Source organism: Dermacentor andersoni, chromosome 3 (assembly GCF_023375885.2).
Source record: "Dermacentor andersoni chromosome 3, qqDerAnde1_hic_scaffold, whole genome shotgun sequence".
Taxonomy (NCBI): domain Eukaryota; kingdom Metazoa; phylum Arthropoda; class Arachnida; order Ixodida; family Ixodidae; genus Dermacentor; species Dermacentor andersoni.
Genome location: NC_092816.1, coordinates 190,116,562 through 190,137,570, shown reverse-complemented (window position 1 = coordinate 190,137,570; position 21,009 = coordinate 190,116,562). Strand labels below are relative to the sequence as shown.

General features: G+C 46.1%; 1 protein-coding gene across 1 annotated transcript in view; it reads left to right on the top strand.

Annotated features, from left to right (window-relative positions):
* The first annotated feature begins 293 nt into the window (after positions 1-293).
* LOC126524112 (spastin-like) overlaps positions 294-21,009 on the top strand; it is a 31,668-nt gene continuing 10,952 nt past the window's right edge. Inside the window, exons 1-5 of the mRNA XM_050172472.1 lie at positions 294-471; positions 6,249-6,335; positions 12,205-12,288; positions 13,547-13,731; positions 18,868-19,023. Coding sequence (XP_050028429.1) covers positions 294-471; positions 6,249-6,335; positions 12,205-12,288; positions 13,547-13,731; positions 18,868-19,023 — 690 coding nt within the window. The remainder of the gene's footprint in view (positions 472-6,248; positions 6,336-12,204; positions 12,289-13,546; positions 13,732-18,867; positions 19,024-21,009) is intronic.

Below are 21,009 nucleotides of genomic sequence, written 5' to 3'. Positions count from 1 at the left end.
GGCGACGTTAGGGCTGGAACGATTTTCCAGATATCTTAAATCCGAAAATCGCCCTTTGATGTCAATGTGTCTTCGAAGGGATTCCCATCTGCTGCAATGCACATTTGGCTTCTAGTAGGCACATTTTCCGAGGAGTCCGTGATCGTAGATGGAGTTGCAGACTTGTTTTATTTTCCTGTTACGTTCTCTGATGTTGTGGTTGGCGTCTGGTACACTTGATACATGACGTGGCCCTAGAGAAAGAAATCGAATGGAATTAAATCTGGTGACCGTGCCGGCCAAGCAATCGGTCCATGCCTTTCAATCCACTGCTGTGGGAATACTTCATGCAGCCATTGGCAAGCTTTGCTGCTGCCATGCGCGGGAGCACCAACTTGCTGATGCAAAATATCCTCGAACCTAGCCAGTGGAACTTCACAAAGAAAATCTTAAAGCGCACCATCAAGGATGTGGTTGACGTATCTTTCGACCGTAAGCATGTTATCAAAAAAATGAGGTGCCAGTGATAGTGCCACCGTAAGTGACCCAGCACTCGTTACCCGACCGTTGATATTGCTGATGTGACTTCGAAACCCCTTGAGGGTTTTCGTCGCTATAATAGTGAGCGTTGTGGATGTTCACTTGGTCATCGGTGCACACTATTTTGTTTACGAAGCCTGGGTACTCTTCCTTCTTGATTAAAAGCCAGTTTCGGAAGTCCTTTCGATTATAGGAATGGCGGCGCTCGAACAACTCGTGCAGCTGCTTGTGGCTCTACACACTCTACACACTGAGGGTTTTGACAGTCCAGATTTAGCACTCGCACTACGAACACTTGCACGTTGGTCTCAAGAAAACTAAAGATTTGTTGTTTCTTCGTAAAACTCTGTCTGTCTCAGTGTTTCGTATGCACGCCCAATCGTAATTGACTTCCGACGCGTATCTGGATGCCAGCGTTGAAATAGCTCAAATGCACGCCTTCTATGTCGACTTTACGCACATAAAGCCAAAACTATATCTGCATTTTCCTCATTGGAGCAAGCCTATCTGCGGATCAATGGTGGGCACGCCCAAATAGCGTTGCTGTGTGGCACACTCAGGGATACGGGCGCCTCAGGAGAAGTGAATGCGTTACAGTTCACTGGGATTTGTTTAAACAAGGAACATAAGGTATGGACTACAACCGCTAAACTGGAACAGCCTGTGGGCGCACTCTGTCACGAACTGACGCACCGGTTGCGGTGCACAAGTGTGAAGCCAGACGCGGCCATCCGATACTGCGACTGCGAAGCGATGCGGAGTGCGATATCAAAAAGCGTCTGGTAGACAGTAAGTCTGGGAAGCAGAGCAGATGGTACCAGTGCGAAATGAGTCATCGTGTGAAGGCATGCTTAACCTTCTTTGAATATGGCCAAGATTTTTTTAGTATTAGTTAGTTTTGTCCCCGTGTTATTATCCGCCATTATTGGAGTCCTAAGGTTTAAAGTTGTAGCATCCTCGTTCAATTCAAAAACCACGACAAGGTCATTTGTGTACAACGGCAAAATTGTAGCAGCCGTCATCGCCTTCCGTCGTTCTCACGCGCTTCGCAATTTCATTCTTTCAAGCAGAATCAAAATGCTGCTTTGGTCTTTTCTTTTTCGTGGCCTTAGATGCTTAATCACCTCCCCGACGCTTGGCTAGGAGCATGTGAGCAGCAAAGCACCACGTGAGATATATCATGTTGGAAACAATTTATTCAGAGGTATCTCAAGGTGCGCTGGAACATTGCGTATCGCACTTGACCACTGCAACCAATACCTACGAAGTTGACTAGTTAAACATCACTACTCCATTATTTAAGGCAAAAAATAAAAGCAATGGCCTGAATAACTCTAGGCCAGTGCCAACATTATGCATTTGGTTCACCTTGTGTCCAGAGTGCCTTCCATTCTTTAAAAGATGACTCAACTTATGTGGGACAACCTGTATACCTACACAAATGTATATGAAATACGTGACATGTTCATTACTTCTAAACAATAAGAAAAAGACATGGCAGAAAGAAAATAACATTGTACTAAAAAGATAAATACACATTATCACATTATTTTGCAATCGTCCAGAACTGGAGTAACGGTGGCAAGGGGGAGCAGAAGGTAGTTAGCTTTCGCAGCAGCACATAGGTCTCATCAGGAGACAGGCCTGTTGCTCAATCAAATACCAGCGGAATAAGCCAATTGCGCGACTTTTCTTTCACCACGAATGCAATGTTTAGAAGTAAACTTGCGTCAATTAAGAAGAGCGAACTGCTGGGCTAGGTGGTTATCCGACATAATAAACAATGTTTGCGCCAAACCACACACAGAAAGCGCCCGTGTTGTCTCCTTTCTTCTGTGAGTGGTCGTGGTGAAAAACTCTGTTATTATGTCAGTTAGGGCACTAAGTGATACCCACTAGGTACTCCGTTGTGTAAAAACAGGAACTGCAAAAATCTGCATATAGGACACTTGCAATGCTCATGCTTTCAAGAAAAAAAAGAAGCGTATCGTGCCTTCGCATTTACGTTGTTTGCGCGGATTTCCCATCTGCAATTACTGAGCTAATACATAAACACGTGCATAAATTTTTCTTTTGTTTGTACGTTGGGATAACGGTGACACACGGAAAAAGCACTGAGAGCGGAATGAAAAGCCGGGCGAGGTACTGAAGTTGCAGAATGAGACTTGGACCCAATCGGATAAATCTAGACGATTCTACAGGTCCCTATCTTCTAAGGATTTATGCTGGTTAGGTAATACCGGTTGATACAGTTGCTCAATTAAATCTCGGTAACGAAAAATATTGCTGGAAGCTACTCCACTAATAAAGGGGAAATCAGACATGCACCCGTTCGTAGCAATTGCTAGATAGGAAATCCACAGCAACCTACAAGGGTATTTTTCAACTGTAGCTTTTCTTTCGAGGAACACGATTGTGTTTCCTTTGTAGCCGTTACTACGAGCGGGTAGATGTCTGATTTCCCCTTTAATAATTATCGCCACCTGGCGGGCTCCCGCAGAACTATTACTTCATCTATTCCATTGTACTGTAAGCAATATGTACCACGTTTTCTTCCAGTAACGCATTTCTCCTCTTTTTAAATCTTGGTGCGCGATTGTTAACTGGGACACCCTGTATATATTTGACAGTTGAATGCTACTGACGGCGTTTCCATCCCTAAGAAATGTTGTATATTGTTAGAAATTTTTTCTTGAGTCGTTGGCATTGCTTACTGGAAAGTGAAGGAATACTGACTCGCAACGTTCACGTGAATTTCGCCCACTGCTGAACGGATTACTGAAGTCTATGTGTTTTTCAATGGTAAAAAAAAAGCACGCAAAGCAGTTCGAAGCATGGGGAACATACATCAATACATTCTTTCTCTAGGCACATGCTACCCATATCTTTAGAAATCATTTTTATTGGCTGCATAAATCTCTTTAGAATATATATTGAACTTTGTCTTGTGCGTATATTTAAATATATTGCGTGTGTGTATGCTGTTTGCAGTGGAAATTTAAACCATATTGGAGTTAAAAATATACGGATAAGGCAGCCGCCGCTAGTGCTTCTAATACGCGCGTCCTCCGATAATCAGGATTTGAAGAAATAAAGCTAAACAATGAATTAAAAGCCATGCACGTCTACGCCAGCAATGACGCAGCAAGTTTTTAGTCGTAGTGCACTTTCAAGTGAACAGGTCGAGCAAAGTCCAAAGAACCCTCAAATGATGTAGGCGACAAAGCAGTGGTAATGTCACTTTAGTTGTGACCAATGGGCTCAGCGCTCCCGGAAAACTCTGGAAGGGGATCGGGCCCCGGAGCCCCCCGTAGTCCCTGCCTATGGTCGTAACACTACACTTTGTGTAGTGTTATGCGAAACTCTAGGCCTGCTTGCGCGGGCAGCACTGGCGGACCGTCCAGCTTCGCTATAGTTCTAGTTTGGCGTAGCTCCGCTGATGAGCGGAGCGGAAGCGCGCATGCGCCCTTCGCATAGCTACAAACACGGTACGCTTGCAAGCTTCCTGAGCGGAGCGTGCAGCGCAGCCGTTCGCTAGCGTTGGCGCCAGAACGGATTGGGTGCAGAAAGCAGGATCGCTGGCTATCACGTGGCATTCCCCAAGACGGCGCTTTGTTTTCCACTGGATAAAATTGACCGGTACTGCACTAGATGCGCAAGTCTAGATACTTCTTGGACAAATAAGTCCGGACAAGTATTTGCGTGTATTGGCTACGTTTATACACACACACACATATATCTATGTATAGATGTACGTGCATATCTGTATGTGTGTATGTATATAATGAACGAGAAGAAAGGAAACGGCCTGATATTTGTAGTCTCGTCTGTACGCCACGTAAACTGACATTTTATAACGTGCAGGGCTCTCCGCTATAGCTGAATATATGCCTTTAGGTGCTCGAACTTATAGGCGAGCGTGCGCTATTACGGGATAACGGTTGCACGCGCGCACTTCCTGGCGCAACTATGACTCAGGGGATGGGCGAGGTCGGCGTCATTTGCATGGCCACGGCCGCTGCATAGGCGCGCGAGGGGGGCTCCGTCTGTTTTGCTCGCAGGCACGCCCTCTCGCGTCGCCTCCTGTCACCACCGTTTTCCCGCGGTGCTCACGACGGCGTTGGCTCGCTGTTGGCGCCTTTGGTGGTTCTTACCGAATATTGCAAATTTACGTTTTTAAGAAAAAAAATACAATTGAATGATCTTGAACTGCCAGAGAAGCATGCTAAACGCACTGTGAACACGTTTGTATGTCAGTAAAGGCAGCTCTCCAGTGTCTGCTGTCTGCTTTCAACCACGGACGGAATGTGCAATTGGTAGCGGACATCCGACTACTCCACCATTACGCAATCGACAAGGGACACATAATCTACTAGTGGATACCGGGTCACTGCGGAATTTCGGGAAATGACAGTGCGGATGACGCTGCCCGGTCGGCCCATGATGGTGCCCAGATTATACCCTTACTGCTGTCAAGAACAGATGCAGCCACAAGTCTTCGCTCCCTCGCACGCGAGCTCACGCGAACTCTGTGGAACACCAGTGAATTCACGAACACACGTCTTCACAGATTGGATCCAAGTTTGCAACTCCGTCTTCCGCCAGTGTTACCATGAGCGGAAGCAACACTTCTGTACCGCCTATGGCTCGGCGTGGCATTCAGGAACTCGTATTACTTCCGCATTGGAAGGGCCGATAGTGCTGCTTGCGACACCTGCCGCTGCGAGGAGACGATCGCGCACCTCCTCTGTGACTGTCCACGTTACAATGTGCCAAGAAGAGCGCTCGTGACCGCGCTCGAAAAACTGCACAATCGCCCCTTCCCAGAAGAGAAAGTTCCAGGACACTTGTCCAGATGGGTTTCGGCACTCAAGGCCTTAAGGGCTTTGCTCAAGTTCTTAAGGACATGTGAATTGTGCGACCGCCTTTGACTATTGTTGCGCAGAACATCGCGTTACTGTGTGCATTTTGCTTGTTTTTTTTTTCTCTTCCTTCTTTTATTCCGTTTACCCCTTTCCCCAGTACAGGGTAGCCAGCCGGTATTAACACTGGCTAACCTCCCTGTCTTTCCTTCCCTTTTGTCTTTCTCTCTTGTATGTCAGAATAACACAGCGATATGTCGAAAACGGAATGTAATGAATGGTGCTGCACTTGTACTTCAATCCGCTTGGTCAAATTTTATGAACATGACTTGTACTTCCAATGTGCTCTGTGGTTGTGGAAGCTTCCTTTTGTAAAACGCGCCTTGGTTCGCTAGCACTCTGCCTCAATTGCGGCGTATATTAGTACACTCATGACACTTTGCTGCAAGGATCCAGAGCTTGAGGGACTTCTGCAGTGCCCAGTGCTTAGACTAATTATGCTAGCCTCCGCATTTCGCTACACAATAGGCCCAAGTTCCTAGCTTACTGACATTCACAGCAGTTCACTGAGCTGATATGATGTGATGATGATGATGTGCAGTTACTTCGACATGCAACTTACGTAACCTGCATGGTTTGACAAGTATGATTAAATTTGACATGCAAATAGGGCAGTTGCCGAAGCATTTTCAAATGCAACCTGAACTGTGCCAGCGGTTGTGTGTTGTCAATGAATGGTGGATATTAAGGAACGAGTGTTGTGGCTGATGGTGGATTGAACTGAATCTGTCAAACGTGTATATGGAACTATGAAAGTATTTACACAAGTTTGAAGATGAAAGTCAAATCTAACCTTCCTGCTTGCAGATCTCAAGGAACTGGCCATCGGGCTCCACCGTAACGGTAGTGAGCAGCTCCAGAAGGGTATTGCTATTGACTTCTCCCAAGGACAAGGTCTGGTTCCTTATTACTTACTCTTTTGTTGGCTTATAATAATTTTTCAGTCTATTGGGAAATAAAACATGGGGGTTCTGCTTCAGATGTTGCAGTGTATCAACAGAGCCCCTTTACTAGCTACCTGAACTGTACTGTCATCAGATGAACCATTAGCTTGGGATGCACTGATATTTCCGTATTCAAATACTGCATTTAAAATGTAGAAAAGCTCGAAATTTGCAACTGTTCTAACAATTTCACTGAAATTTGTTGCTTTGACAAAAAACGTTTCTCTGCCAACTGTTGGAAGCAGAATCTTTTCTATCAAAATTTATGGGAATTGGCAAGCATAGAAAGAATAGATCACATGGCAGCATGATCAAGCGAGTGATAGCGGTCAGGTGAGCATATGCATCTCCCTTGGTCCTGCCATGGCTCCGCATCGCAGCCTGTGCTGCCTAATGCACTTGCAGCGCGTGTGCTGTATCTTGGAGGTTATCCGCGGCAGCTGCAAGCGCTGGGGAGGCTGAGATGGTGATCACTTCACGTGCACTATCTTTCCGAGCGCCTAGTCTTGTGTGTGTTATGTAATTTCAAGTTTTCAGAAGCGGAAAGGAGCTTGAATCGCTCGATTTCAAGACGAGACCGGCGCTCTTCATCATGTCAGCATTGTGACACTGAGTGTTTCTAGTCATAAAGTGATAGCTAAATGTGCCTGTGCGTCCGTGATGTAATGCCTCTTTAGTGTTACTTTAACAGCCGTAACTTTACTGCTACCGTATTTACTACAATCTAGGCCAGCACTGATTCTAAGCCGACCCACGAATGTCCGAAGGCATGAAAAATAAACTTACCTTAAATGTAGGCCGCACAAAAAAAGGTGAGGAGAGCGTCCGCAAAATCATAACAGCATTTACTTAACATGCCGAGGTCACTCTACGTCGTCGCCACCGTCAGCCTCGTCACTGTAGACCAGACCACACGCACCCTTGCGGACACGCGCCATTGACGCGCCGATGCATGCGCAGACAGTGGGGCATCGGACGCGTCGAAACGCGGCGCGATCTCGGTGAACAGCCCCTTCCTCTTATTGCGCGCTTATCTTCCTTATCCCTGTAATCTCCTTATTGCGGCACGGCAACGGGAGACTCAAAAGCGTCTCCCGTTGCCCCTTCCAACGACCGTCTTTTCGTTATCGGTGCTGAAGTCCTGCCTGGCTTGCTGTGCCTTTGCTGCTTGTAGTAGTTGTATTAAACTATATTAAGAAAGGGAGTCGGGGAAAAGGGTTCAAAGAGCCATGGGTGGCTGCCTTAGTCCTGGGATCCACTGGCTTTGTCGGCCCGGTGGTCTTGCTGGAGGAGCGTCCTCTGCACCCACAGGTCCGAGCTAACAAGCTGTACCTGCCACTGATCGGCTAATGATTGTTTGTTTATGTTAGGTCGCACTCGGGCCACACTCTTTCAGACGTCCGCGAAATGTGGGAAAGGGTTGGTCTACCGCCACACCACGGGCATCTAGCTTGATATTGTGTAGGGTAGAGCGCGTGAATTTTCGGATGTGCGGTAAACATCGTTCTGGATTTTTCTGAAGTTTGTGGCCTCTTCACCTTTAAGGTTTTACATTTGATTTATATTTGTAAGCGTATTTTTCGTGTGTCAAACGCTGGTGTTCCGACATTTCGCGTGGGTGTTTCGTCACAGGCAAGGCGCGTGAGCTGGATTGCTCCACTTGGTTACGAAGTACACGAGCTAGAGCATCAGCGCGATCGTTGCCTGCGGGTCCTGGGCACCATATTGCTGTGTGGTAGAGCTGTAGCTTACGGCCTAGCAACCTAAGGGTAGTAGAAGGTAAACGGCCTGTCATAAATAAGCGACACGCTTCTTGAGTCAGGTACGATGGTTGAAAGGGTGGCCTCTCCTCATTTTGGATATCTGGGACTGGGGCTGCAGTCTCCGCAAATGTTATGCAAGATGTGGTTAAGAATGCGATGTCAAGGGTCTAGTGTTTCTTCCCTACAGCTACTGCTGTATAACGTCATTTTGCGTGTGAAGCAGCATCTACATATATTAGACGTGGTTTGAATGCCAAGTGGTGCGTAGCTATTTGACCCTGGCCAAACAACGAAATTTGTGGGTATCGTTATGCAGATGCTTGCAAACGGTATGGTGAATATGGGATTGCGATACTCTTTAGTCATATCCATATAGCATCTTATGTATTCATAGGGGGTGGGACTCCTATGCGGGCTAACATATTTCTGCCTGCAGCGGTAGTGCTGAGGTGGTCTCTCTGCGAGACCAGTACCGCACATTAAAGCTCCGCAAAAGTGTTATGTAGGCCGAAGGCCTAAACCCTCTTAGTCAGTTTGCATAGGCGGCCCTAAGGCTGATTTATAAGCGCTACGAATTATAGCTTTTACTTCGTATTGTTCGGACTTGCTCAGGTGGTGGTACGGAAGCCCGTACGATTTTAGACTAAGGAAGAAGGCTTAGACTAGTCGTAAGGTGTCTTTTTCATTCCTTTATGGTGATACTTCCTGCGGCGTATCATCTAAGAGATTTGTTTAGTTATGCTGCGTAAAGTTTTGATTGTGTGTAGCCTTGTCATTGCTTTTACTCAGCAACCCAGAATTTGGGCTTGGGTGACCAGCAATGGTGAGGCCGTCCACGCTGAGATTTATTTGTCCATTCGTTCTATATCGAGGATTGTGAACGCCGATAACGTTCGATTTATACGGGGAGCAGCTAAGTGCGTTGTTCCTAGCGAAACTAGACTATGTCGGCCGCCTCCTTAAGTGTTTGCTGTTTCAGCGCTAGAGAGCCCTATGTAGCCCAAAGGGTTATATCGTCCGCCTATAAGGTGTAGCCCAATTGCGCGACTTCCTGTAGGGCATGAGCGAGTCTGCGCATAGCTATGTTAAATAGGAGTGAGCGATGTTATTCCTCCTTGAGGGGTTCCTTTGTTAGGCATGTCTATAGGATCTGACAGTCTGTCCCATGCGTATTGCTGCTGTTCGGCTAGTGAGGAAGAGCTTGACATATGCAAATTCGCTCGCCCCATCCTATGACATTGATTTATTTGAGTATAGCCTCATGTAAGCCGTTATCGAAAGCCCCCTTGATGTCGAGGTCAAGACTTAGGTGCTCGCTACCCGTAGGTATGCAGCATAAGACTTCTTTCAGAAGAAGAAAGGCGTCCTGTGTGGACAATCCTGACTTAAAGCGTAGCCTCGTAGGTGGGAAAAGGTGATCGAATTCGATGTAATTTGTAAGGCGGTTTTGTATGACACTCATACAGTTTGCCAGTGCAAGAGGTGAGCAAGATGGGACGCAAGGCCTTGGTTGCTGGGGTTTTTTCTCGTTTAGGTATGGTTGTTATATTTGCTTTCTTCCACTCCAGGGGTACGTGACCTTGTTCTGATCAGCGTTGGTTGAGGTAGTCGGTAATGTAATCCAAGATATCATCACTGAGGTTGCTAAGCATAGCCTTTGTAATTTTATCTGCCCCCAATGCCGTGTTTCTTTTTGCTGCTTGTGCAGCCACAAGAACTTTTGCTATTGTGATTGCAGCATCCAGTTCTGGGTTAGGTGCCCCACTATACTAAGTGTTACAAGCGGGTAAGGTTGGTCTAGACTATAGCGTGCGACTAAGGCTTGAATCAGCTCTTTGTCTGTAGCCGGGAACTCGTCCGCCATTCTTTGCAGCGTTCTACTCAGTCATTTTGCATTTGTCGCGTTCCAGCATGTTACGCAGAACGCTTGACCTTTGTGCAGTGCCTAAACTCTCCTGTAAAGAAATACATAGTTTTAACCCATCCATGGGTAACTACCTGCACTGCGTTAGGCATTGGCTTCCACTGAGGGGGCCGCTAACCTGTGTTACAAGGTGCGTTTGAGGCGTTGTTTTTTCCAGTCTGAGCAAGCTTTTGCGGCTCTTCCACAGATGGTGTGCGTGGTGGTCTATTGCTGGTGTTTGCAACGAGTGCGCGAGCTTTTTGAATGTTACTCGTGGGCCTCTTACATGTGTGGAGCCCATTCCTAGATATTGCTCGGAATGTGGTCAGGCAGTGGGTGGGATCGGAAGGGAATCCAGTCCGTTAGGATGGTGTCACCTATGGCTCTAGGGAGCGTGGGAGATGATGTGGATGCACTCGGGATACGATGATAGCTTCACGAGTTCTCTTCTAGATTGGTCCAAGTTGCTCATTTAATGTTGTAAGTGAAGGCGAGATCTGGAATTGTCTCTACTTATACTGTTGCCTAAACATGTGGGTGTTGTCAGATGGGTAAATAGTTGTAGTCTTAGCTTTTCCTCCAAGTTGAGGATGTTCTCTCCTTTAGGCCACGTGGTGTGGGGAGCGTTGTAATCTCCGACAACCACTACATTGTCTTTGGTGCCCGTAATAATTTTACGAGTTTAGGAGGGTAGTAAATTCCCCCTGTCTGTCTTTTGGGGGACTGTACACGTTCAGAACGTCTGCATTGATTTTGTCCCTTTTCTGGAGCGTAACCGCTATTGTTTGGTGATAAGTTTCGGTGCGGCGATAGGAATATCGGGCAGTGGCAGTTATAGTTTTGGATATCAGCGTAGCGACGCGAGGGTATATTGCGTTGAATAGCGTATAATAGGTCCTAATAGCCCAATACTGTTACCGGGCGGTGGTCGGCATGTTGTAATCAGATTATGTCCGGTGGGCTTAGGGTACTTGATAAAAAGTATTGGAGGGATGCTGCTCACTTTGTGGAATGCACTATAATTCCACTGCCATATCTCAAGTTCTGAAAAATTCGGCCTCCTGCAGTGCCATTTGTAGCGTTCCCAATGCAGCGGTAGGCTGGATTTCTGGAGTTGGACAAGGGGTCCGCATCTGTGCGCTTACGAGCTTCACGTTGTGCGGTCAAATAAGTGTCGTTAAGCTTAGATCTTTCCTGTTGTATTTATTGTTCCATTTGGTGCGTCTGTTGCGTTATGCTTAGCAATATGCTTTCCGTGCCTGATGGGGGTCCTAGGGCTTCTGGTGGTGTAGGATTATCTGGTCCCTTCTGCTTCCTAAGCCTAGCACTGAGAGCAGTGTGTTGTTGATTGCAAGTGTTGCTGGTTCCTGTGAGCTGTCTATCCTCGGCTATGATTTTCTGATACTCGGGGGTGTTCTATTGTAGGAGTAGGGAGGGATAAGACTCGAGCCCAGCTCACCTGTTGGGTGTTGTGTGGCACTAGAGGCATCTTCTTATCTTGTATCTTCGGTTTCTTTGGCTGCTGCTGCGGCTCCGGGGTTCCAGTCTTGGAAGAGGATGGCGACTCCGTCGAGGTCTCGCGTTCAGAGCTGAACCATCTAGGTCTTTGCTTTCGCCAGTGTGCTTGGTCTTTGCGACTTCGTCTTGTGCAGCAACCTTGGTTTTCTTGCTTACAGGCTTCAGGCGACGTTAACATTCTTTGGCGCCAGTAGCGTGGCCTTCCAACTTTTCCTTTGAAAGCGGCATGACACGCCGCCCGACGATACCATAGAACCAGCTCCGATACGACAAAGGTGAAAACGACGACATCGCTCATGTTATTTAGCTGGCTACGGCCGGGCTAGTAGCGGCTGCGACACTGCCTTTTCTGGATGGTGCTAGCTATGGACCATATTTATAAAAACAGGGGTATCCAAACATAGAGTTCTATATATGATTATTTGGAAACACTATCGGCCTAGATTACACTATATACGGTATATATACAGCTGACATATCTATGACCCGTACTTTGTGTATTTGGCTGCTGCTTTGTAATCACTATGAATGCTTCGCCAGTCAAGCGAAACAAACTTCTTTTTTTCACCTAGAGCATGTGGAGGAATTCAGTATTACAAAGTTCGTTTCTGACATATATATGTTGGCAAATGCAGGTCCTACATGGGAGTGGGCCAATACCCTGAAGGAGAAAATGAGGGCCAACCTTGAGATCGCCAAGGACAGGCTCGAATTTCTAGGTTGGTCATGCGGCTCTTCTGTTGGCCCTAGCTTGACTGGTCATCCTGCGACTCCCTCGAGGCACCTACAATTGCAGAGCCTCCTGGTGTGCCCATTTCCCCAGTATGACAGATGTTTATTCTGTTTAATATGTACTCTTAATATATATTTTTGTTTTGGTACCTTTACTATAGATTTAGGTATTCTTGTGAAAATCAAGCAAACTACATTAGGACGAGTTGGACTTGGAAAGTCGAAGAAATTAGAAAGAGAGTCATCATCATCAATTAGTTTCTCATCGTTCAGTTCGGCACACGACGACACCGCGCTGTCGACGTCTGCAAAGTCTTCAAATGCAACAGTGCCACACTGCAGCCTGTCAGGTCATCCATGGTATCCGCAAATGAGCACGTTGTGATAGGCGGTAGGTTCAGGCTGTGGGGTCATTTGGGCTGCGGGTCACCGTTGTTACCATTTAACGAGGCCTTTCAATAAATTCACGAGAAGGTCTTCCTGGTGCCAGCAGTGCGCAATCTAAAACGCAAACTAAACAAGCGCAGAATAGCGGAACGCTGTTCCAAAGGGAAACTCAAACAGAATGGCGAGAGCAACCCATGGGCGGGGTTGGTGTTATAGGATCTCATGACCGCGGTGTTGATGTGCTGTAAAATTCACGCAAAGCCTCAAATTTAGGCGTTTACAGTTAAAACTTTAAAACGTAGTGCTGCGACCAAGGCAAGGCCTCGGGAATTGCCGTCTAACGTGCAATATGAAGCCATAATTGATGTCTCGGATATCAGAGGCGATACTTAGTGCCTTGTCGATGTTTCCAGAGGAGTTAATGGCAGTAACTCAGCGTATGCTCCAGCCACGGAGTCTGGATAATGAAATGTAAAGCTGCCGGCTGTCCAGAAAACCCGTAGTCTTTACAAATTACCTCTATGAGGTCAATTGTAGTTCCGCGAAGCTGTATGAATTACTGTGTCGTGTCTCCCTCCTTGTCCCTGTGACAATGCGCGCTGTTCTGTTTTTAGTGGTTTACCACCTCGTCCAAATGTCAGTTTGAACGAATTACCGATCACGTCCGGATTATCCGTGTCCGATTTATTTTTTCGGGACCTATGTTAGCAATGTCGATGCGCACGCAGAAATGTAAAAGCTGACAATTTGCTTGGCTGGCGTTTCGCATTCACATTTTAGTGAGCTTATTAGAGTGATGCTATCGTTTTTGCGCTCTGTCTTGCTGCTACATCCGTCTTTTATTTACATGCTGCGCAGAAGATATGGTGCGGATAGAGCACCTCAGCGATGAGGTGCCCTGGCATGCGGGCTTGGCCCGGCGCCCGGCCAAGCCGAAGCGTCGTCAGTGGCAGAAGGTGGTCACCCCGAAAGCCGCAGTGACCAGTAGTGACGGCCCCTCGTGGCTGAAAAGGGCCATGAACGGCGTCGGGATGGCCACCCAGGTGAGGAGGACAGGCGGCGCATGTCGCCAGCGCACTTTCCCAAGACACAACTTGGTGGTTTACTGCCTTTGTTATGTAATCTGCACATGCTCCCTCTCTGTCACCCCGAGTGGTTGCAGCTTTGGGCTGTACTATGCGCTGAGTGTACTTTGACTACACTTGAATCATGATTAGGTAAGTGCTGATCATGATTTGGTAAGTTAGTCCACGGACCAGCCATTTGACAGATAAAGGACGTTGCCATCACTCCTACCGCAGGCGCCGTTTGACGATGAGCGCCTTCTGATGGAGTCTGTTCTAAGGGTTGATGCTACTCAGAGAAAGATTATTTGTACTAGAAGTTTGAGAATTGTACAAGTTGCAGTTTATTCAAGCAGATTTCGAATTTGTCATTGGGTTTGGTTTAGCAGCTGTATTTATTAATTGCTACACGTCAGAATATATAAACATCTTTGCAGACACTTCACAAAAGACATGTCGCTGTACGTTCTTTAGGTCTCTGTAGACTGCAACGTGCCGATTTCTGTCCAAACAGCATGTACAATTAGTGGAACTATCCACTGATCACACCTAGACTTCCATCAGTGTGGAAGGCGCAATGCAGCAGACCAAGGAAGAGAAAAATAAGTAGGCGGGGCTTGACGACTTGGTTTGTTCCTCGGATCCGGTATGGGAGAATGCAGCGACGTAACACTAATTGAGTGCGCTCCTAGAGCTAGAGGGTTGACAGTGACCCGTGCCTAAAGATGGCAAGGAAAGAGGACATTTAATCTCTTATATTTCCTCCTCGAATAAGTCAATCTGAAAAATTATTTCGGAAAAACCCAACTTAGATAAGTTGCTCCACATCAAGGGTGCATAAAATATTTCTCTTCCGCAGTCTGTTGCACTTTTAACTGTATATATGTGCATAATGCTATCTCGGATAAAGTGGCTGTTGGCAGGATTAAAGTCCAGCGTACAGAGATTTATGGGGGCACATATCTGATTCAATATACAAGCCTCTTATTGCTTATAAAGAACAAACATTCGGTTTATTAATACTACCGTCATTACATTATAGCATTTCTTTGTTGGTACTTAGGCGCTCCCTTTAATAGTGGGCCATACTTGGGCACTGCAAGTGAGTCCACTATATTGCAGAGCTGTAGTAGTACTGTAATGTGAGACGGGCATTCTCAGTATGGTGAATTCACATGCACTTGTGCACACAAACGAGACCCATTTTCGTTACAGCCTACGCTCGTTACAACGGACCCACGTACATAAGAATTTCGGATAGAACGCACCATATTTCCACATTTGTCTGCTCTACCTATCTTATTAATGCCACGAAGATCGCTTTTAACGATCCGCACTACAACTAACTATCGGCTACAGCCGAAGAAATTAGCGGATTTGTTCTTCCGAATCGGCGGTATAAAGCGGACTTTGCCGTGTCGATACGGCTGAATATTGTGCGAGCGAGGGGGAGTGAAGCAGGAGAGAAGTACGCAGTCTGTCGTGCGATAGGCACGGGGATGAGGCGCGAGGGGGTTCTGCTCTGGTGGCTGCTGTTAACGGTGCGGACGCCGTATCTTGAAAGCGACCTGCGATGTGGATAAAGTGCGCCAGCGCTCGGCCGCCGTATCTTCAAAGCGAGCTGTGATGTGGAGAAAGTGTACCTAGTGTCGGTAGCTTCGTATGCGCTGCGCTTTCGGCGTTTAGTTTGCGTTCAAGGGAAAGGCAGCACGAAGGTGAATTCGCTCACTGTTTCTTCCGCGGTTATCGAGCGTGATGTGTTCTTTACATGTGCGCACGTGCGCACGTGAGAGCGTGCTTGTTAATATAGCTGATAAGCTAATCTTTACAACTTCGTACGGTCGAGAAAACTACTATACTTAATGCGCATGGCGCATTAAGTATAGAATTTATAGTATAGTATAGAATATACTATAATATAGAATAGTATAGAATATAGAATAGTATAGAATATAGAATATAGAATAGTATAGAATTTAATAATGCAATTTCATGCCTCGCCTTTTGGGCGAATCTGTGACTTTAGTTGTTGTTTTTTTTACTTTGGACGGGCGTCACCATCCTTTTACCGTTGTTACACATCGCGACCAAAAGTACGAAATTGAAGCGCTTTGTGTATTACGTGCTAATTACGGATAAAACACACTTTTTGCTGGAGTGTCGGGGTCCATTTTAATGAGACCCGAATGTAATTACGGTTAATATCTTCGATATGTGATGTGTAGCAGCGGTGTAGCCCGTTCAGCCACATCCTTCGAAGCAAAGGGAAATCTAACCTTCGCATGAAATGCTTGCTTCATTTCCCAGGGTGACCTGCCACCGTCCCGAATTCCACGACCCATAGGCAGGCACGTGTCAAGGGCCTAACAATTTAACTTTTGAATCTAACTTTTCGGTGTTCGTGTTCAATCTAACTTTTCGGTGTTCGTGTTCAATCTAACTTTTCGGTGTTCGTGTTCAATCTAACTTTTCGGTGTTCGTGTTCAATCTAACTTTTCGGTGTTCGTGTTCAATCTAACTTTTCGGTGTTCGTGTTCAATCTAACTTTTCGGTGTTCGTGTTCAATCTAACTTTTCGGCGTTCGTGTTTAATCTAACTTTTCGGCGTTCGTGTTTAATCTAACTTTTCGGCGTTCGTGTTTAATCTAACTTTTCGGCGTTCGTGTTTAATCTAACTTTTCGGCGTTCGTGTTCAATCTAACTTTTCGGCGTTCGTGTTCAATCTAACTTTTCGGCGTTCGTGTTCAATCTAACTTTTCGGCTTTAGTTTTCTGCGCTTATGAGGGGGAGGAGTCTAAACAGGTTGAGCTAACGCAGCAACAGTGTTGGGCGTTACCGTTGGAATAGATGGTGACAACTGAACGCATTTCGAGGTAATCGCGCGGGCACCTAATCGATGTGAAAACTTGCATTCACGCCCTTTGGAGATGCCGATAACTACCACCATCCAAAAGGAGGGATAACGGCAGCATAATGTTGAGCGCCCAATAGCTGTCGAGTCTCAAGAATGATTTGGCGGTGCTTTAATAATGTTTGTGAGGAGTACTTGCACAGTTAGGAGGGGTATGCCTTATAGTTTCGGGAAGGGTGCCGCGCACCCTCGCGCCCTCCCCCCCCCCCCCCCCCCCCCCTGGTACGTGCCTGCCCGGCGGAGGCTTCTTCCGTGGCTAGGGAGGCAAGTGTCAGCACTGAAGGGTGCCGACTCTCGTTTGGCGCACATCATCCTGGACGAGATCGTCGATGGCGGCTCCGAGGTGCTGTTCAGCGACATTACTTCCGAGGAAGTGGCCAAGCAGGCACTCAACGATATGGTCATGCTACCTACAGATCGGCCATAGGTGAGTTGTCAGCGGTTATGTTACTAGGGATGTGGACGACGGAGGTTTTACAGAATTCTACTTCACCTGTTTGGTCGAACGTACCGGTATAAGTATCTACTATATCACCCGCGCAAAAAATGCGGTAGATAACGTGCATAAGCCCCACATAGGGGTGGCAGAATTGAATAGGCTGATTTCATGTGAGAGTGCTGTCCGCCGCTTTTAGTTATTGAATATAACGACTACAATTAAGCTATCTGTCTTAGGGAATTTTCGTAAGTCCTGCATGATATCAAAAGGCTCTCGGTATGAAATTCAGTATTTTATTATTGTGCTTATCACATCATAATGCAATATGGATTGGTAGGATAGGCGTAATAACTCTGGTTACCAAGAGAAAATTGTATTTTTTTAAAGGTCACGGAGAAAAATTCTTTGCCACTACAAACAACATTCCAGCACATTATGCAGCCTGTCAAATTGTACAAAACGAAGCTTTCTTTCCAATATGTTCAAAGGAATAAATTTATTGGTTAACATATACCAATTTAAGAAATCGCCATTTTTAAGACCAGCTGATAAATATAATACAGGAGGCAAACCTGCAAAAGCAATCATAGCATAGGAAATTCAGAATATACATTTGATAAATACATAACCTAGGAATAATGTCCGAAAGAATGCTTGGTACACCCAATTTATACGATACAAAAAAAAACAATCCATCAACAGCTTCATTGCTCCTGCCATTCTTTGAAGCAGTTTCTGAGTTTTTTTATGCATAGCTGCACTCCGCAATTTTCCCACAATACGTTCTTTCTCAACACATTTTGCACTTTCACCTTTTCGGCATCTCGTGATGCAAGTCCCATGAGAAGTTCAATAAACCTCCCCAGTTCATCTGAAGTTGCCTATTTCCAGGACACAGCTCTCTCAGCGTCGCTGTGCAGCTCCAGAATATGCCTCCCACCATATTTGTTTATATTTATTCAAGCGGTTTTGTCGCCTCTGTAATGCCATAAACGAAAATCGCCGAGTGAATAGCTGCGGATGTACCGGGCTAACATAAGGAACTGTGGCCATTGAAGCTTGAATCTGGTTTGCTGTTATCTACAGACTCGTTATTCGAGTCATCACTAAATTAAAGTGCGCGTGTTGCGTAGTTCTGTTGTTCCGCTTCTATCGCTGCATGGTTGTGCCAGAAGCCGACGCCATGACAGCCACTTTTTATACACGCATAGTAACAACGGCAGCACCTGGATTTTACAGAAGAAGCGAAATAGAAACTCGTTGAAACAAACCGAAAACGCCAGTTCCACATGTTCGAGCTCCATAAGAAATGCCTCCAACATGTAGAAATATGGAAATTCAGTCACTGCAATCAATGTGAAAGGGTGTAATGAAATTGTTAAGTAGAACGCAAGAGGCATGAATGGGACAGCACTAACACTATCAACTGATCAATTGTCATTAGTGCAAAAGGAGGCACTAGCAAAAAGTTTTCCTCCTCATGGGAAGGCATCGCCAACCTACTAGTATTCATGAACTTGTATGTTCACATTATCGAGCGATATCTGTTTCAATATGCCTATTATTCTATATGTATGATAATCCAAAGATGTCCTATGCTCATACTAATGCACTTACTGAAATTCATTCTTGTACTCAAATAAACTTCACCATAGATTCTTGCCAACTTGCTTAGCTTTCTGTTCTGAAACCGTTGGGTATAAATTACTGAACATTAATCTTGTTTTACCTGGTTGTGCTAAATGTTTAAGGTTGCTTTTTTTCAGCTACAACAGCTGTTCCCAGATCTGAGGGTACCAGCCAAGGGCCTGTTGCTCACTAGGCCAACAGGCAATGGCAAGCCAATTCTGGCCAAGGCAGTGGCCCACGAGTCTCACTGCACGTGCCTCAACATCGGTGCAGCTTCGTTCACTTCTAAATGCGTGCGTACCTCTTCATGGAGAAACTTGTAGGTGCACTTCAATAGGTAGCAATATTTGGGCTAGGTATAATTGCCACAGGAGTTTCAAGGAGCATTGCACAAAGCTGCGCAGTCAGCTGCAATTTAATGAAAGGGGCTTTTTCATAGAAAAGCCTGTGCTGTGCCTTTTGTTCATACACCCTTTTGATCGTCCCATTCATCGACCATGCCAGCAAACATTTATCAGCCTAAGTGACCATTCCCCCACCGTCTCTTAAGATCTCTTCTTCTTGTTCATCACTAAAATTTTCATTTTCCTCTAAATGGCAGCACCTACCGAACAGCAGCTGCCTAAAAAAGCACTTCTCCACTTTACCTGTCATTGAACAGGGAAATGTAGCTAGGCCCCTATCTTAAAGCTTTATTTTAGATTATTCTCCTTGGCAGCATGCTCTTTGAAATAGCCAGTGATTGTGCTGTTCGTTGTTGATGAACATCTTTTCTTTATCTATAAAGGTTCGCCATGGTCAGAAGCTGGTGCGAGCCCTATTTGCAGTTGGACGTGAACTGCAACCTACCGTAATCTTTATTGGTAAGTGATGAACACAGCCTTCTGTACGCAGCTCAAAAGCTTGCCCGGACCCACGTATTCTTCGGATCCCGCGCCGCACGCATGCAGACTCGCATGCATACAATGGCATGCACACATTCACCCGCAAACACACTTGCGAATATTTGTCTATGTGAACGTGCTCGTGTGCGCCAACATTCGTATGCGCGCTCATACATCCGTGCATACTGCACAAATTTTAATCACTTCACCATTTTCGTTTCTATTTATGAGTCCTTCAATTGAGCTATGCATAACATACTTTCCACTTTGTTCTCCATGGTGTCATTGTTTGTTGACATCTAATGCTCAGACTGAAAATTAGCCCCTCTGTCTGCTTTCTTTTTGTCGAGTAAAGATGTATATACAGGCAAACCTCGATATTGCGTAACTTCCGACGCAAGCATTAGGTGGTCCCCCGCAGGGATTGCCTGAAAAAAACCAATCAAATGCTCTCCTAGTTCATAGGAGGTCACTTTCGTTTGCTTGAAAAACCAATAACATTGCCTCCACTGAGCGGCTTGTGAGCGGCTTGTGTTAACCGCAGTGAATATCGATAACCGGATGAAGAGGTTGGTGCCAGCGTCTGCGATTGGTCCGCGTTCTTTTACTTAGCTTAACGGAAGCTTAAGAATGACGCTAAAACGGATCAGCAAAGAAGGGTTGCCAGAACGGGGTCGTAAATGTGCTGAAAGTTGTCGAAAACGTTACACGGCCACGCAAAAAGCCAGTGCTGCAGCGATCGGCGGCAGCCGGCTTTTATTCCTTTCGGAACGGGGCAGCCGGCGGCAGTTCAGAAGAAAATTACCTTTTGTTCGGCATATGAATGCATCTTTAATGCGTACACGTCACTTTGACGCGGTAAGTTTCTGCGGTTTTGTGACGTCGCGTGAGAGGCAGGTGAAAAGGGTGCAGCCCAAAAACTTTTGACCAATAGCCGAGGGCTAATGGCGAAAAGGCGTAGAGTCAGAAATAACTTTTTTTTTCGGTCAAATTATGCAGCATCAATGTGTACGCGTCATATCAGAAGGGGAGCTATCGCGGTTTCCCTGCCGTCGCGGGATAGACAGGTGAAGTGGGGGTGGTCCACAAGCGTTTTTGACCAGTCGCAGTGGGCTGATTGCATAATTGCAAGAGAAAAGTTTGTAATAGTTTTACGTTATAGCGCCCAGTAACTGGGATCACAGAGGCGAGCAGTGTGAAGACAACGACGGCGATTAGAGATTAGCGCGGGCTGTTGCCTTTTGACCAAGTGCGGCGTATTTCCTTGTAAATATACTTGTATATATCTTTTAATAGGAATGGGATGGGGTGCGTTTGGCAGGCATTCTCAGATCATGAACAGCAGGTTGCGATTATCGTTGTGTATAATAGCTGTGTCTTACCAGTACTCACCTA